At 41.1% G+C, this 20,239-nt stretch overlaps 1 protein-coding gene across 1 annotated transcript in view; it reads right to left on the reverse strand.

Annotated features, from left to right (window-relative positions):
* Positions 1-20,239, reverse strand: part of LOC126481586 (homeobox protein OTX1-like) — a 193,040-nt gene that overhangs the window by 121,215 nt on the left and 51,586 nt on the right. The window contains exon 3 of the mRNA XM_050105444.1: positions 14,386-14,570. Coding sequence (XP_049961401.1) covers positions 14,386-14,570 — 185 coding nt within the window. The remainder of the gene's footprint in view (positions 1-14,385; positions 14,571-20,239) is intronic.

The following is a 20,239-nucleotide window of genomic DNA, read 5'->3' on the forward strand; positions in this document are numbered from 1 at the left end:
TGCATGCAGACAGCGTACACATATTCCGTCCCCGAGTTTAACAAGGTGGTAAGAGGAAGGGCCCCTTAAAATCAGCCACGCCAAATCCGTTCATACCCATGCCAACCCTGCACCGATGAGGGCGAATGGCACAAGAAAAAGAAGATGGAGTATTCTTCGAATACCTGTTCTCTAAATTACCCAACAGTACTTCGCCAGAACTATGTCTCCTTTTCTTCCAAGGACTCAAAAAAAGTTCAATGTGTGTGTATTCTTAAGGGACCAAACCGCTGAGGTCATCGGTCCCTAGACTTACACACTATTTAAACTAACTTAAAGCAACTTACGCTAAGAGCAACACGCACACCCATGCCCGAGGGAGGACTCGCTTCCGTATGGGCTACACCGAGGTTGCGACCCTAGCAGCGCATCTCTGAATTTATTTGACGTCTTTTGTCACGCTTGCTTTATCAGGACTCCAGTTACTCAACAAACACCCTAGAATTTATAGTACTGATGCTGTGTAAGTGACTGCCTTCGCAGATGCGCTGTACTTTCCCCCGATCCCCTCCATCAAATCGAAGTCTTTCATAACTCGCCTTCAAAAATAGTTCAAATGGCTCTGAGCACTATGGGACTTAACTTCTGAGGTCATCAGTCCCCTAGAACTTAGAACTACTTAAACCTAAATAACCTAAGGACATCACACACATCCATGCCCGAGGCAGGATTCGAACCTGCGACCGTAGCGGTCGCGTGGTTCCAGACTGTAGCGCCTAGAACCGCTCGGCCACACTGGCCGGCAACTCGCCTTCCGTGATGATGATTTTAGGTAATATAGCACCTCAACATTAGTCCTAAATACGTGTACAATGTGATATCCTGTAAATATTCTCCACTAATTATGCAATGTATCAAGTGGAAATTTTGTCGAAGTGTTGTCGCACTTCATGCATGCGACAGCATTGGTAACGAAAATATTCTAGTGCTGCTGAATCTGATAAATCTGCCAGAAACACTGGTAGAAGCCGCTCTCAGAGAGAATCAGTTTGGAAGATACGTAGAAACACACGAAGCGGCACTGACTACGACTTATCTTAAAAGATACACCGAGAAAACACAGATCTACATTTATAGCATTTGAGGAATTGAGAAAGATTTGGACAGTGTTGACTGGCGCACATTCTTTGAAATTTTGGAGGCAGCAGGAATCACAGCCATTTTTAGTGCTACGTACAGCACCGCCACCAATCATATCTTTATGAAACTTTAGGAGCTGAAGCGGAAATATTTCATGATATCACACAGAAAATTCCGCATTCTTTTCAACGGAAACTGGCCGAGAAAAAAAATTGTGTTGCATTACTTATTGAACCCCCTTCGTATTATGACAATGCTCTTACACATGCCCATGGGTAGACTAAAAACCGCAAGGCTTCAGTTTCTATTATTTCACATTACTGATTTCGAACGACCGGAATCAACTTTTCCAACCTGTGAACTTTTAATATCCATGATCCAACCGCCTGACGAAATACACAGATTATGTCACGTGGATACAAAACTGTGTAACCACTGACGGAAATTTTCCCGAGAAAATGAAATCCTTCTTGTACAACGGCCACATCTAAGTAAACCCTTCCGATATTTTTGAGAGCTTTTACCGTTAACTGAATTCAACAGCGGTATGAGTTGCTACGCATGACGTTAGCAACTGAGGGACTATGAAATTCTGTATGTCGGAGGCCGTGGGATAAAGCGACGTTGGACGAGAGTGATGACTGACGGTGGAGCCACAAAACGAAAAGAAAGACACAAAAGAACGCACTGTTAGCTAGAGGTCACTTTGACTTCATGACGGATAGCTGCAATTACATGCACCGAGATAAATCTGCGCTGCCTAGTGTGCTAATCTCTGCTCGTTTGTAAAGAAAGTGTAGAAAGCGTGCACGTCTGTCACTGAGGCACGCCTACAAATGCCCTCCGTATTAATCGCTATGCGGCTTTCCGACAGCTGTTAACGGTTTCTTGGAGTCCTCCGCCATAATCTGTCGTATATTTCGTAAGAGGGGAGTGTCTAAGGAGAATGATGCGTAAAGTTCTTCCCCGTATGAGAAGTCTCATTGTTACTAGTGCGTACGTTATTAAAGTGTGTTTTATACGTTCGAATTTCTGGTCAAAATCGACTACTGGTGTGAGAGTGCGTCTCGTGCCTGTTTTTAAATAGACTGCCAATCATCCGAGTAAGTGAGTAACATTAGTGATCGGTTAACAATGTAACCTTTAATTGTTTAAATTGCGAGTTTATAAAATGATATGACCGGTTCGATTGTGCTAGCAATCATTTTTGTATTATAAAATATCGTTACAAGGCATAACACATAAAATGTTGTACAATCAAGTACTGAGTCATTAAAACTACAGTACGATATTGTATGATGTGAAGATAATTTCTATCACACCGGTTATATCATTTTATAAATTTGCATTTTAGGCAAAGGTGTTTCAAATGGCTATGAACACAATGGGACTTAACATCTATGGTCATCAGCCCCTAGAACTTAGAACTACTTCAACTTAACTAACCTAAGGACGTCACACAGATCCATGCCCGAGGCAGGATTCGAACCTGCGACCGTAGCGGTTGCGCGGCTCCAGACTGAAGCGCCTAGAACCGATCGGCCACACTGGCTTGCCGGCAAAGAAGGGTTATGCTGAAAATTCACTTTTCTACATTCTTGACCACATCAATTCTTATAAAATGATCAGTTGACTACGCCGAGTTTTAAAGTTGTAAAATCCTGAGCGTACTGCAGATTACGTACGCACAGAAAAGAGTTTTGTAGCGTCGTTTGCTAACATCTGAATTTAACGTATTCTCATCGCATCCACTTAAGCTTACACAAATTTGTTTCGTGTTCTAATGACTTCTTAGTTTTATTTCTAATCTGTTTCATGTTCGTATCATTTCAAGGGTTACCTGGGGACTTTATATTCTTCCTACTAGTGTCCTGTCTCCAGAGTATCCTGCAAACGGTTGTTTGTTTTTTGCAGTGGATGGACAAACAAAAAGCCTATACTGTGCATAAATGAGACCGGAAATAGACAAACGTTTTTAATTACAGTAATTTTAACCATAAGAAAATCAGTTCATTTGAAGAGAAAAATAATTTTCTGTTAATTCCACTTAGGAAAAAAAGACATAAAGTAAAAAAACTTCATTTATTGCATTGTATATATTGTTTGACGTGTTCGTATGATTTTTCGATCAAATAAACGCGTTGTCGCCGTACCACCTTTGTCAAGAACATCCACTTTCAATTTCTCTTTGGTCACAAATAAACTATTATCATTGCAACAACTGATTCCATATTTCGACTTTCAATGAGTGGAACGGTCCCGCATAACATCTCTTTCACCGTTCGAATGCCAAATTGTACATCAGACAGATCTCACAAGACATGCCATTCTGGCGCCGACATGTAAACAAAAACGACCACTCGAGAGCGATGAGACGCAATAACGAAACGATATGTTGGGGGCGCTGAGGAAGACTCATTTGCCACGAGTACTCGATTGAGACAAGAAGGACGCTTCTGTAAAACCTGGACGGCGGGAGGGGGGGGGGGGGGGGAGAGGAGGGGAGGGCATAATATAAACCCTTTATAGCGCGTTCGTCCTTTGCAATGCAGTGCAGCATCGATTCTGTATGTTATAGTTTCGACGAATCCTTCCTATTTTTCCGCTATTTTTCCGGGGGTATATAACACCAGACGTCGAGTTACTGCATTATCTGATAGCAGGTCTTCACCATTCTCATCTTTTAACTCCATCCGTCTCATTGACTGTGAGAGCACAAAGCAACCAATAGCCGGCGTACTTAAGAGAGACGCCCACTTCTCCATTACTAAAAATCAGTTTCCCCCCTTAACGACTACTACAATCAAAGTCTGAAGAGACTATTTAGCCTACATTTCTTATTTTCATGCTTAGTGACAAATCTTTTATTTTAGTATTTCTTTTCTTGCTCTCACCTATTATAAATAGCTTTACACTGATGCTTCTTTTGAAATGTTGTAAATAAATATAAAGCTGCAACATCAACCAAAATTGTAACAACAGTGATTCATTATAGAATGTGCAAAGTGCTATATTAAAAATTCTATATTACTAAGTCGTACACCAGAGAGGTAAAAGCCGTTCCACATTTCCAGTTCCTACTAGCATTTCGCACCTACATTGTTATTCGGTCAATTTTTTTTCTTCTGCGTCTTTTTTTAATACGCGTAATACAAATAAGAAAAAAACTGGACAATAAACGACAACGAGTATGTAATTTTCTATCTTAAAATTTATGTTGAAACGGACACGATATCAAAAACTATTTGTCATGACTATAAAGAAAGGTTCAATCTTGATAGTGAACGAAAATTCAAAGATCCACCACAAACACATTGCACTACAAGACTACTTCTATCAGTCAACACACGAATATGGAATGCCTTATTGACAGGATGAAAGTAATATTACGCTCGTTGCTGTTTCCCAATAACAGCACGTAACACAGTTTCAGTAATAAGCGCATAACATCAGCAAAAAAATAAAGCGATGCCCATACGACTAATTTCGACACCTAGTTTTTGCATCATTTTTGATAACTTTATATTTTGAAATACGTCTATTGCGCAATTTTAACTTAATAATTTGTTGCTATTTATTATGGAAGCCAAGGTGGATGTAAGTGTTAACTCCGGAATGAAAATATTTTGTAACATGTAGCTCGTCGATATGACTGATCGACTTGGCATGATGATTGATGGAATGGAGCCACATTGGAGAAGAATTCAATTCAAATTCGCTTCTGACTACTGATATCAATGTTTTCTCTGCGTTTCCTAATTCGCTCAAAGTAAATAAACGAATAGTTCCTTGGAATAGATACGACCTGTTACCCTTCTTATATTCGGTCTCTTTCACGATGACTTCGTCGCCTTTTGAACGTTAACCCCTATTCTTCCTTCATTTTCGTCAGTCTAACCATTTTGTACATATTCTCGACATTTTTACGCTCTTAATGCAAAGGCGTGCGTATATTGACGAAACTAAAACTTGTATGTCCGATACATTTTTTTATTGTAATGAAGTGCTTTTTTTCTAACGAGAAAAATGCTAAGTTGCCCAAATTAGATCTCTCTGTTCGTTACTGTCTCTCAGTTGTAGCTTTCCCTCCTCCACCGCACTGTAAGTCAGCCACATTATATACGAATGCATATAAAACTAATTACATTTGACGCTATAAGCCACAAGACAGTAAGTTACATTAACCTTTGACTAAGTCGAAAAATAATTCATCTTTAAGAAAAGCAGTGGCATATGAACTGACGAATTAGAAAATAGAGAAGGATTCAAGGGACGGGAGGAAATGTTCACTGAAATTACGTCACAGCTACAACTGCGTCCAATCTCGCTACTACCGCTCCATCTAGCGACGAATATTGCAACTACGTACGTAGCTCAGGTACGTCATGCACGGTATAGCGAACACATATTACATTCACTTCTGCTGGTGGGCAGTTTTGCAATTGGAACTAGGAATGTGGGCGGAAAGTAAAAAAAAAGATATTTTATAGATATACAATAAAAAAGAACGATATAGGAGACATTGATTCTGATAGGTTCACACACAAATGTGGTTAAATGACGCTCGTGTAAGATCTACGTAGACTTCTTAACTCAGCTTCATTATGTACAGCAAATAAGCGGTATTTACTGTTAAGTAAACCTGCATCAGAAAATCTGTGTGGCAGCAGAAACATTTTGATGTATACAGGGTGTCTTAAGACGTGACCGACAAGCTTTGAGTTGCGATACAGCCAGCCATTTCCTGAGGAGGAGCAACGACCGCTTAGGCAATCAATGCTACTGTGGCGACAACTGAAGCACCGTTTAACACATTTACGCCATTTGAGCTAAGGTGAACGCCGGGACCATCGATACGTGTCGCGAGATGAAATAAGAATCTGTCCGCGTTCGTCACATCGAAACAATAACTGCTATGAAAATACGAAGCATATAATGAGGCTCTGGGCACACAATTTGATCACCTGTAAACTTATTTCAACGTGTTTTAATAAATTCAATTTGTGTGCAATAGTTGATTCATGCTCATAACAAACTGCATGTTAAAAAGGACATGTACCTGAGCAAAAAACATCCCTGTGTGCTCTCCAAGATTGACGGTGAGGTTCTGAAACACAAAATAAAACAATTATCTGTTTGTAAATTAATATTTCGTTTAGACTTTGCACATTGTACATACGGTGCTTGTTACAATACTTGATTTTATTTCCTACGTTGTTTTCGGTTTTTTTGGTCAGCTCATGACTATGTCGTTGACACGGATTATTCTGCCTACTTTTTGGTGCTGGGTCTCTACCTCCTTGTGTGAATGCCGTGTGCACGATTTTTTAGGCATTTTGAGGCACTAATATTTAGATGACACTCGCTGCTTATGTGGGACTATCGCATACCTTCATGCTTTTCCCAATACAACCATACTGCGACAAGGTGCAAAATGATGCGTCAACAATGAATGAATGAATCCACGTGAAAGAGGCCTAATACTCAGGAAGCCGTTTTGAAATTTGTTTGTATGTAAGGAGGTGTCAGTGAGTGCAGTCCAATGTAACCACGCAACGCCTAGAGAACTGTCAATATGGTGCACATATAACTTAACTGTGAGGTTAAGACTTCATAATCTCCATTAAGAGTGGGGATAGCCCTGTGAAAAGTAGTCAAAAAGAAGGAAAGAAAAAATCCTAAAATAACCAATGTTAGTGTCGAATCCAGAATTTTCGGTGTCGTTGGGGTAACACTTCCGATAACGTTTGACTCATAAGTTAGTCGGACGGTACAAAATACTGCGGAGAGGAGTTGAGTTCGCCGTATTAGTGTCACGGTCAAATTTATTTCGTTTGTTCAAAATTTATTTATCCATAGCCAAGAGAGGAAACTAGAGTTTTCACATGATGTTTTGTGTTAGTAGTAATACTGAACGAATCTGGAAAAGAGTTTTCTCAATAATTTCCTAGCTTAAGTTCCACTTTGAGTGAGGATTTGGTTTCTTCTTACCATATAATGAAAAAGTGTGACAGAATAGACAACGTCGGGTAATCAACAAATTGAGAAAGGTGATCAGTTACTGATTAGGTGTACTTTAATTTTAATTCTTTTTGGACTCTTCAGTATCATAAGTAGGAGGAGCAATCTAGTCTTATATGTAAAATATGCCGCACTACTCCTGTTTCGTATTGCCAGTTTCGCTACGCTGTGTTAGTCAAACAGTCACTGTGCCACCATTTACATAACAATGTAAAGTTGCAAACAGTGTACTCTTGTCTTAGCACTCCTGATGCGTTTTGCTGTACAGCATCTTCAGATCTTGCTGGATACTCAATATGTAATCAACACTTATCATCCTTACTTAAAAGAACATGGCATTTTCCATTTGTGCTGTTTTCATTTTGTTTGTTCACAACTAATTTCAGGCATCTAGGCCATTTTCAAGTGATTTTGTGGATCTATTCAAAATAGAGGGGCTTACATTACCTCCACGAATAGAAATGCAATTATGTCAGTGTAAGTATATTTGAAATACAATTACCTGCAATAGAAAAACTTGCCTTACGTACTGAAATGACAGCGTCTCTAAATTTGTGTTTATTTAACAGTGATGTTAAGTAAGCATTTTCAGTATTGATCATATTCCGTGTATCCATCAAGATCTGAAAGTGCCGTACAGTGAAATGTCTCAGGCGAAAAAAAAAAAGAAAAAAAAAAAAAAAGAATTTTACTTTGACGACTAAGACAGGAGTACTGGCGGAGGTAAAGCTGTGAGGCCGGGTCGTGAGTCGTTCATAGGGAGCTCAGTTGTTAAAGCCTGTGTTGCCCGCGAAAGGCAAAGGTCCCGAGTGTTTCAGAGGACATTCCAATGCAGAATGAAAAATTCATTCTCGAGACGAGAGTAAGTCGTTTGAGCCAAACATGGTCGCACATTCACTGGCGGATTTTTTGTCCAACGTAATGAAATTTCGACTCCGCCGTGAAATATGATCTTCTTTGATGCGTAACGCAATTTTTATATCATTCATTTTATGTGCGCCCTATCAATCTGAACAGACAAATGTCTGCATGTAATATACGTACAGTACACACATAGAATATTAAACAATGTATGCAACACAATATGTACCTTCGTTTTTTAACTGATACAGAGGCTTATATCAAGTTTGAAGGAGGACAATATTGAGCTGAAAAACACAAATACCTTCATAAATCGTTTCCCAACATGTACGAAAATTGTAATTTGCTGTAGGTGTAACTTCCGATGTAAACAAACGCACGAGACGCCACAGGGTAAATGCCCCGCAGTTGGACGTCAATCCGTATGAAAGATTTACTTCATTCGGAATAGAAACAAGTGCAGCTAACTTTAAATTTGATATAAGTATACGACATCATAAATGTGGTAAGAAACGAAATGGTTTGTATAAAAATGGGTTGCTGTATTTTTCGTGTAATTTTAACGCACAACCACGGACATCTATCACCAATATGATGGATACTAAGCTCACAGGAAGTTGTTCATTGCTGTGTTATGGAACGTCCCTGTTTTCATTACGGAAACGGCCTCTATATTGTGACGTCGTTCTGAGCCAGTGATCTGTGTGCTGCCTGGATGTTGAACTTCGGCTGTCTGATCGTACCAGCCATACATGCTCATATATTAATTTTTTTGCCAAACTACAACATGGCTGCTAGGAAATGTCACTAGAACACGAAAAGGAAGTACTTTTAGATTCAGCTCCCACAACAGCCTATTAGATCACATGTTGCCAAAGTTCAAACAAGAAATCAGTCTACAATTCTTTGTCACGTACAGACCGATGGAAATTTGTTTGTCAAACTATGTCATGGCGGACGATGCAAAGCACATGAATCTGCAGACAGGCTGCAGTTCTATACTCTGGGACCAGACTTCTACATCCAGGTTGTATGGAAATCGCTGCTCTCGGCCGAGCAAGCAGGCCTATACTACGCATTGCCGTGTGATCGTTTAGCAGCGTAGCGGCTGTAGGCGTGCCTACTTGGCGCTCGCTAATAGCTGGCCGCCCTAGGACCGCAGCCAGCTATCAATTGTTCAGAAGCAATAATGCTGGATTACAGCGCGTAGTGAAATAATCCCGGACTAATAGGATTTCTGAGGCTAACAATTACCAGCTCCGCTCTCGCCGGCTGCGGCGTGCAAGAACCCGCGGCGGCGTGCGCTGCGCTCCGATCCGATCCGCAATTTGCGGTGGGGCTGTGCTTTCTCGCTGTAGACTCGCCGCTTCCGCGAGAAGCGGCGCATGTCGCACGCACGACCGGTGAGCCCGTGCGACGGAGACTGGTAGCTAAGAAGACACGCCTGTTTCGTATGTCAGATACCTACCACTGTCAACAAACATACCATCATCTCTGTTGACACGTTCGTAGCTCTCTTGATGCAAAGCAACTGCAGAAAGTAATGGAGAGGAGCGTGGGAAAACAGTGCCCCACTGTCACTGTCTTACTGCACAATAACATCTTATACTCGCAGAAATAATTATTGTTAATGATACAGACTAACGGAATGTAAGTTTTCCCTCTACTCACCGCATGGTGTCGCTAGGACACGCCGTAAAGAGAACTTGGATACACAAATACTTATAAAATCCTCTGGCGGCCGCTGTGTTTTTATCCGACTACATGCAGCACCTAAAATTAGCTTCGCTACCAGATAATCAGCCACCTACAAGCCACTCGTATAACAAACCATTGACTTAATATGTAACATCAAATCAGAACTTTCGTTATTTAATGAAAGGATGAACCAAATGTCTTGCAAATTATAGAATATTCCGTCAATACTTGAGGAACATAAATATAATAAAATCTTAAATACACTGTAGGAGAATCCTGGACATGACGATAATGCTGACATTAATGGTTAAAGTCGAATTAAGCAGGCAAAAAACTACTACATTTCTATGTACACTTTAAACAGTGAGAAACTAATGTAAAGGCACACTGGTGAACACTATAAGATAATTACAAAAGGCTGACAACTGATCGTTTGGGGCAGTACGGAACGGCATTCGCAATTCTAATATTGTGAAAGGGCTATTATTAATTTACATTTCCTTACAAGTTTAATTTAAAAGAGTAACAAGGTGACAAAAGTCATGCGATAGCGGTATGCACATATACAAATGACGATAGTATCGCGTACATAAGGCATAACAGAGCAATGCATTGCCGAATATGTCATTTGTACTCATTTGGCTCATTTGAAAAGGTTTCCGAAGTGATTAGGACCCCACGACTGGAATTGAAACAATTTGAACGCGGAATAGCAGGTAGAGCTAAATGAACGGTACATTCCATTTCGGAAATCGCCAGGGAATTCAATATTCGGAGATCCACAGTGTCAAGTGCTTGCCGAGGATACCAAATTTCAGGCATGACCTCTCACCAAGGATTACGCAGCGGCCGACGGTTTTCACTTAACGACCGAGAGCAGCGACGTTTGCCTAGAGTTCTCAGGGCTAACAGACAGGCAGTGCAACATGAAATAATTGCAGAAATTAATGTGAGACGTACGACGGATGTATAAGTTAGGACAGTGCGGCGAAAGCTAGCGTTCATGGACTATTTCAGCAGACGACCGACGTGAGTGCCTGTGCTAACAGCACAATAACGCCTCCAGCTCCTCTCATGGTCTCGTGACCACATTGTTTGGACGCTAGATGACTGAAAAATCATGGCCTAGTCAGATGAGCTCCGATTTCAGTTGGTAAAAGCTGATGGTAAGGTTTGAGTGTGGCGCAGGCTCCAGGTTGTCAACAAGGCACTGTGCAAGCTGGTGGTGGCTCCATATTGGCGTGAGCTGGCTTACATGGAATGAACTGGGTCCTCTGGTCCAGCTGAATTAGTCATTGACTGGAAATGATTATGTTCGACTACTTGGAGGCCGTTTGCAGCCATTCATGTACTTCAAAGTCGCAAAAAACAATGGAATTTTTATGGATGACAATGCCCTATGACACCACGCCACAGTTGTCCACGACTGGTTTGAAGAACATTCTGATCGATTCGAGCAAATGATGAGCCATCCAGATAACCCAACATGAATCCCATTGAACATTTATGGGACATAATCAAGAGGTCAGTTTGTGCATAAAATCCTATACCGGCAACACTTTCGCAATTATGCACTATATTGAGGCAGCATGGCTCAATATTTCTGCAAGGGACTTCAAGATGTTGCACAATACAGGCCAAAAGGATTTCCGACGCGATATTTGGAGGCATCGCGTGACTTTTGTTACCTCAATGTAGTCACTTCATCCACGGCATTCAGGAAGTCACGTGAGGAAAGCCCAGCTTGGGCTTCACATGATCGATGTTTTCTTAAGAAATATTGATTAACGTCTACATCCGCATGATTAATCTGAGTTCACACGTAAGTATTTGCTCGTGGTTCATAGAACTTTCAGACTATGTCACGACTGTTCCGTTCTAGAATAGCATGTTGGAAAAATTAACGCCTAGAGTTTCCCGTCCTTGATCTGATATCTCTTTTATTACGATGGTCGTTTCTCGCTATGTAGATGGGATTCAACAGAACATTTTAGCATTCAGTGTAGGAAGTTGGCGGTGTAAATATGGTGAAAATCCTACCGCAATAAAAAAAGTCTTTGTTTGAATGACTGCCACCCCAAATCGCATATCAATATCCCTGACGGTCTCTCCCCTGTCTTGCAATAACACAATACGAGCTGACTTCCTCTGAACATTTTGAAGTCTCTTATCAGTTCTATCTAGTAAAGATTCCATACCGCCCAGCAACAGTCCAGAAGAGGATACATGAGAGCAATGTAGAGTGCCGCTTTAAAACATCTGCTACATATTCTAAGTATTCTGCTGATGAAACGCAATATTTGATCCCTCTTGTCTGCAAAATGTCTGCGTTACGGTTCAAATTCCAGATATTCGTAATTTTAATCCGTAGATATTTAGTTTAGTGAAAAACTTTTACACTTATGCGAATTATCTTATTGCCGATTTTAATGGATTTTTTTTTTGAATTCATGTCAAGGATTTGATATTGTTAATTGTTTATGGTCAATTGTCACTTTTTGGTGCATACAGACATCTTGTCTAAATCATTTGGCATTTCTGTTTGATCTGATGATGAAAAAATCTCTGAGCACTATGGGACTTAACTTCTGAGGTCATCAGTCCCCTAGAACTTAGAACTACTTAAACCTAACTAACGTAAGGACAGCACACACATCCATGACCGAGGCAGGACTCGAACCTGCGACCGTGATCTGATGATGATTTTACTAGACTGTAGACAACAGCATCAAATGCAAACAATCGAAGATGCCTCCTCAAATTATCTTCTGAATCTTTTTATATAGCTTAAGATCAACAGGGGGGGGGGGGGGGGGTGCAACACTTGCTTGAGGAACTTCAGATACCATTATGTTTTCATTAGATACGTCTTGTCAATCACTGAGAACTGTGACATATCTGATAGGAAGTGACCGATTGAGAAGCACAACTGAGACGATAGTCCATAGACAAGCAATTTGATTAGAATTCCGTTGTGGAGAACTGCATTAAATGTATTCTGGAAAGCTAGAAATATGAAATTAACTTGAGGTCCATGGTCGATAGCAGTAGTTACTTCTCGTGAATAAAAAGCCAATTGTGTTCCAGAAGAACCATATTCCCTAAATCCCTGCTGACTATGTACCAATAGATTGTTTTCTTCGAGGAATGTCATAAAGGTGTAATACAATATAAGTGTGCCGAAATCTTACTGTAAATCTATATCAGTGAGATGGGTGTCGACCCGTGCAACTTTCGAGACGTTAGGTACGGATCGTTCGTGTAGCGAGCTGTTGTATATACGAAGGTTGGAACTTAAATCTGCGAGTAGCTTTGCGAAAGAAGCCGTTGCACTTTCTGCGCAATGGCTGCTCTGTTCGGTCGGTGGGACTGGGAGTAGTGTACCATCCACCAACTTCCCGGACTGAAGTCCTTGTGACTTTGATTTGATTCCGAAGATGAAGGAACCACTTCGTAGCATTCGCTTCAGAACTGTTCCAGAGATTCGACAGGCAGCAGACCGCTCCATTCGCACCATCAACAAAACAGGCTCTGCTGACGGTATACTACGCCTTCCACTTCGCTGGCAACGGGTTCTACACAACGCTGGCGACTACTTTGAAGGACAGTAACAGGTGCAGTCATGTAACGACTGTGAATAAATAGTTGCCACTATTTAAGTTCCAACCCTCGTAATTGCTAAACAATACTTGAGAAGGAATCTAAATCGTCTAAAATCATATTCATCATATTCTATATGAATCTAAACCTTTTTTGGTGAATGAATTTCGGAAAACCGTGATTAGTAAGTGCGCGTTAGTGACGCTGTCCTCGGTAACATTACACATTGCTAACGCGCAATGAAGGTATTGTCTCTCGCCGCTTGTACACTTCATATACCAGACTCTCCTTGCATTCGCTACCAGATTTCGAGACGGAGTTCCATTGTACAAGTGATTGAAAGTATCTCGCATTGAAGTTCGCGCCAAGTGTCAACATCTTGGAGATTTTGCTTTATTTTACACCTAGCATTCTTTTTTCGCTGCTTCTGCGGCAGTATCCCGACCAGTATACCAAGGGAGGTCCGTTCTTTCTCTTATTAATTTACTTGGTATAAACCACCAGCTGTCGTCAACACTGTTTCTTCGAACTTAGCTATGCTTGTTCGACGCTGACACAGTCTGTATGGAAAAAATTGAGACCTAATGGCGTCGATCAATGACTTTCGGGGTGTCATGTGGGAAAAGCACAAGTCGAGTTTGAAATCTGCAAAGACGCACCAGTGATAGGTTAACTGCCAGCAAAAAACTTTCTCATCAACATCGTTTGGTTGCAGATGGCAAGCTACCTGTAGTAATTAACATAAAAGTGATCCAGAAAATTCATGCACATCGAATGTAAAGGTATTTACAAAGAGAAACGATCTGTTGTTTGTACTAAAAATGCACATAATTTTATAATCATTTAAGAAAAATGTTCACATTGCAGAATAAATAAAAACGAAAAACCACTGATGATGGCACAGCGGTGCCGAAACATGTTCGGGTACTGACTAAAACGGTGTTTTGCACAACTGGCGGACCTCACATCCAAAAATTTTAACTGCAAACACGGCCAATACATGGAACCGCTAATCAGAAAGATGGATGATCGATATTTTTATAACGCACGCTGGCTGTCAGAAGTAGAAGCGACGGATCGGCTTACCTTGCGGGAAGGCGACGGCGGGGTGGACGGCGTCGAGCGCGGGCGGCAGTCCGAAGGGCCCGGCGAGCCCTGGCACGGGCGGGTGGAACTGCGCGCCGGGCGCAGACTTCAGGTAGCCCGCCATGTAGCGCGGCAGCTCCAGGTCGCCGCCGCCTCCGCCGCCGCCACCGCACGAGCCGCCGCTGCTGCCGCCGGAAAGGAAACAAAACAGCGACCGTTAGCACAGCAGAAGGCGAGTCAGCTCTGACGTTACACTAACGAGGGAATAGTTCAATCACACATGTCGAAACAATTTCTGAATATTTTTACTCAGGAAGAAAGCAAAGAAAGAAATGCAGTGTCGAAATTTTAGCTGATAAGAGGCACAAAAGGTGCTTTGTTTTTTGTTTAATTGTTGAAATTAATCGTTTTTGTCGCACGAAGTGACTGAGGCGAATTTGAAGCCCCTAACGGTCCAAAAAAAAAAAAAAAAAAAATAACCCGTATCGTTAACGTTTTGAACAAGAGGAAGCACTTATCGACAGCTAAAATGCTGCACATGCAATTCTTACAAAGTGGCTGGAAGAGGAAAATAAATCAAGGTAGTATTTGATGTTAAATTGTAGATGACTTCCATCAGTTGTGACTTTTATTTATCGTATCGAAATGAAATATTTCTTGCGCACACATCACATTACCACAATTCCTGTAGCACACTAGTTGCGAAATTTTTTGAATAATGTGTATTTTAGTAATAATGAGTTCTCAGTTTATTTTCCGTAGTTGGCACAATAAAGCCGACCGGTGTGGCCGTTCGATTCTAGGCGCAACAGTCTGGAACCGCGTGACCGCTACGGTCGAAGGTTCGAACCCTGCCTTGGGCATGGATGTGTGTGATCTCCTTAGGTTAGTTAGGTTTGAATAGTTCTAAGTTCTAGGGGACTGATGACCTCAGAATTTAACCTAGGGACATCACACACGTCCATGCCCGAGGCAGGATTCGAACCTGCGGTCACACGGTTCCAGACTGTAGCGCCTAGAACCGCTTGTCCACCTCGGCCGGCAGTAAGAAATGGTTCTGACCGTTGCGCTTCTTATTGTGCGGCATACCGGGCGTACTTGAAGCAATTCGTAAGACGTGACGATTCGAACTGATAATGCACAAACGACTGAAATTTGAGAATACTTACCTCCTGATAAACTTCAAATGACGCAGAGCTATTGGAAATTATGTTCTCCAACAATTTCCTTAAAAATACTTTCCACAGTAGAAAAAATTATTAATCGACACTCACACTGATTTTTCCCGGAGGATCCTGAATTAATTATATCAACAGTTTTTTCTTCATCCTCCTCAAGCAAAGTATCGTTATTTTCCGTCATTCAGTCGAACAACAGCAAAGAATTAATTTCTGCAACTGGTTAGAAACCGTTTGCAATCAAATTTCGAAAATTATTCTTTTGTACTTTTCCAGCTTTTTATAGGTCGATTATAAGAATTTTGTCACTAAACAGCCCTTTTTTATTTTTGGTCCTAATACGCCTTGAGATTCCAGAAGATAGAAACCTGTGGAAACAGTAATCAACTAACACTTGTCACTGTCATTCTCGTACGTGAATGTGTCATAGCATTAATCGATTGCACAACAGACTGTCTCTTTTGTCTCCTCAGAATGATAAAGTGCAATTTGACAACAGCTACGAATTAATGGCGTATTCTCTACACTTTTACTTGAACTAAACTTCGTTATTTTGCGGCTTCCTATATTGTATGACTTCTTCAATCTCCTTAATAGGTTGAAGAAGACGTGAACTCAACAATGTTCATGTCAATTGTGATTCACATTGGTCAGTCTCGCAGATGTTCATCAGTAACAGCGCACTGCCTCTTGTGAGCAACTCTACAAGGTTCATATCGCACGGAAACTCCTCTAAAGAAGGGTTGTTCTCATTATTTACTTAATTTTATTGGTTTATGTTTGTTATTAATGAGAGTAACAGAACGTTGTGGCCACCCTATACAGTAAATATTTCTGATAGTTTCTCTTTCACATTTTTGCGAATTTTATTTTGGCGCGTATTTATTACTTCGTGTAAGTCTTTCTCGAATTTATACAGTTCACGGTCAGATGTTATAATGCAAAAGTGGCTTTGCACACTGATTAACATTAACTGTTAAACACAATGAACATTTATTCAGTTTTATTTCTATTGTCAACAATTACGCTACCGCAAAACCAACTGATATTAAATAAGATGCAAATTTGGGTGGACACTAACTATGGACAATTATTTCAGAGAAATTATCAATGAAACTGAAATTTCCTTTACAAATTACGATCCCGCCAAGTTGTGTTATCCATTTACTAGTGCGCCGTCAACCTAGGATATGCGCCCGCCATATTGCGCAAGTGCAATCTCTACTGCTCCAGTTGTGGTGTACAATACTCCAGTTGGGGTGTACAATTCTCCAGCTGCTTGGCGAACTACGAATTTGGCAACTTTTAATATTTTTAAGAATATTTACAGTGCGTCTGTGCAACTAAAATTTTGACAGGGTCTTTCTTTCGGTGAATTCTTCCCGTGTAAAAAAAAAGTGTCGTAGGAGTAAGACAAGCAGTTTCGGACAGCAGATTGTGTCGGATAAAATCTATTTCTACAGGTTAGTGCTAGCGACACCACTTCTTGCGCCACTTCAGTGCGAACTACGAAGGAACAAGACCATTTGCACGATTTTGAATCAAAACAACGATGCGTTTTAGTGTGGTAGCAACTTTCTCTCTTCCTGGCGGGTTTTTCGGCGCACAAAATTATCTTTGGTGTGTAGTGTTTAGTTATCAATTAAGTGATTTGATACTCTTCACCATAATATTCTATTAACTAAGACAGAAAGAGAGGTACCGAATGACCGGTTCTCACCGTACCTCAACATACGAAGAGTAGACATAAAAATACCTGAAAAGTCCGAACTTTTAGTAGGACGCTTCTCAGAACTAAACTACCTTAATATAGCCTAGCAATTTCCCAGCGTAGTTTATTGTGGCCAGCAATATTCCTGATTTACAGGGGGTGGACAAAAACATGGAAACACGGCAAGAAATGCACGCTTGAACATAAATGCAGATGCCAGCCACGACTACAGGTTGTACTGCTGTATCTGACCACGAACGGCGTACTATTCATATGTACACTCATTTATTAGCCTTGGAATTCTTTTCTGGCGAACATATGTACAAAACACGAACACAGTTCTCAAATTGCAGGAAAGGGCTATAAAAATAATAAGCAAAAATAGTAGTCGAGCTCACTGTAAAAATCTACTAAAACACTAGTAATTTTAACTGCGCCGTTAAGTACATCTACCAGTCAGTTTTACACATCAAAAATATCATTAATAATTACTGCATAAGCAACTCTCTCCATGACCACGGAACAAGACCAAGATTGAACCTACGCTTACCAAGAAAGAATAAATATGAAACTTAAAACAAAATTTTGTAGCAAAGAATAAAACTGCACAGTAAATCGCCAAAGGCGATTGAAGAGGTTACTAAGACAAACTTATTTAAAAAGGCAATGACAGCTACCTATTAAATTAATTCTACACAGTGAAACATTACGGATTACTTAGCTAACAGAGACCAGGTGTTCGGAAAAAAAGGTAACACATTTGAACAATAAGAATAATAAAGCACGTTATTTCACATAATACTTCCCCACTATGTTTTTTCCTTCTTTTTTTGTTTTCTGGAAAAACTTACTCCGAAAGTTGTACAATGTGTACTGATCAGCCAGAACATTATGACCATCAACCACAACCGATATGTTCGCCTGTGACACAGATAACAGCGGCGATGCGTCATGGCATGGAGGCAGTGAGGGCTTGATAGGTCGCTGGATGGAGTTAGCATGGCATCTACACACACAAGTCACCTAATTATCGAAAAATTACGGGAAGGGGGGCGATGAGCTCTGACGCCACGTTCAATCACATCCCAGATGTGTTCGATAGGGGTCAGATCTCCCGTGTAGGGGAGTCAGAAAAACAACTGGATCTCGCCACTGTGTTCCTAGAACCACTCCAAACTCCTGGTCTTGTCACATGCGCATTGACTTGTTGAAAAATGCCACTGCTGTCTTGGAAACGCGATCGTTGTGAAGGATTGTACGTGGTCTGCAGCCAGTGCTCAATACTCCTCGGCCGTCATGGTGTCTTGCATGAGCTTCCACTGGACCCATGGATGTTCACGTGAATGTTCCACAGAGCATAATGGAGGCCGCCATCTTGTCTCCGTCCCGCAGCACAAGTGTCAAGAAGCTGTTCCTCTGGAAGTCAACGGATTCACGATTTCACATCGGCATGATAAAGAAGGTATCGGGATTCATCAGACCATGTAACGCTCTTCCGCTGCGCCAGCGTCCCGTGCTGATGGTCACGTGCCCATTTTAGTCGTAGCTACCAATGACGTGTGTTAACATTGGCACATGTATACGTCGTCGGCTGCGAAGGCCTATATTTGAAGTGTTCGGCGCACTGTGTGTTCAGACACAGTTGTACTCTACTCAGAATTAAAATCTGATGTTAGTTCTGCCACAGTTCGCAGCATGACCTACTTTACCAGTCCATCGAGCCTACAACGTCCGGCGTCTGTAATGAGCAGTGCCAACCCAACTTCACAAGGTCTGGATGCTGTTTCACCCTGGTTTTCACCACGTGTTTAGGACACTCACCACAGCACTCTTTGCAATCCGACAAGTTGTACAGTTTCCCAAATGCTCGTGCCGAGCCTCCGGGCAATCATAATCTTCCCTCGGTCAGACTCAGGTAGAGGCGATCCTTCCCATTCTATGCACAGACAACACACTCACTGATACGAGATGCAGCGTGCGTGTGTCTGACTAGTAATCATTGCTCTCCAGGTGACGCTGCTATCACCTGGCCGGATTAATATCGTTGGTACATTAGTGGTCATTTTGTTCTGGCTGATCAGTGTGTAACAATAACACCTTATCCTAATTCTCGGCTCAACATCTCACTCCTTAGTTTTTCGTGCTACTAACAGGGAAATTGCGGTACACGCATCGCCTCCATGGTCCTGTCGTCAGCTGATAGTGTGTGTAGTGTTACGTTATGGAACAATAGGTTCGTGCAGTGACTGGAAGTGAGAAATGAAGCGTACCACTAGCTTTTTACTTTATTCAACAACTTCTTTGTATAACAGTACTGAACAGTAAGAATAAACCGAATGAAGTAGTAATGTTTTAAACAGACTCGTCTTGTATTGGGGAGGGTGGAGGCTCCGAGCGTCTTTCGCCAATCTGATTTAGGTTTTCCACGGCTAACCCAAATTACTTAAGGCAAATGCCGGGACAGTTTGTACTATAAGGCCACGGGCGACTACCTGTTACATCCTTGTCAGACTAGATCAGTAAGTACGTAAATAATTGATGTATAAATATTTTTGATTTGTAGTTCTAAATTTGTAATAGCAAGGCATGTTCAGTATACTTGTAAAAGTGTTCTACAGGTGAATACTACTACTTATATTACAATTTTATTGTATCTTTGGTTATAACTGATATTATTCTCCACAATGCAGACTGTGTCAATGTGTAGCTCGAATAAAGCATGTTAAACTTCCAAGGCGCTCTGTACGGGTTGTATAGGACCAAGCAATTTCGGGTTGTACCGGACAAAAAAGATACTATAAAAACTTGCGTTGTTGAATCTAGAGTGCAAATATGTAGAGTAACTGAAAATAAAACAACAGTTCGTTGATACAAAAATGAGAGCGGAAAATATTTCTGCTACGATTTTATGAAAATACACGAAGACTTAAGCTGAGTTCAGCTGAATCCCCTAGTTTGTAGCGAG

The sequence above is a fragment of the Schistocerca serialis genome, chromosome 5 (assembly GCF_023864345.2).
Source record: "Schistocerca serialis cubense isolate TAMUIC-IGC-003099 chromosome 5, iqSchSeri2.2, whole genome shotgun sequence".
NCBI classification, from domain to species: Eukaryota; Metazoa; Arthropoda; class Insecta; order Orthoptera; family Acrididae; genus Schistocerca; species Schistocerca serialis.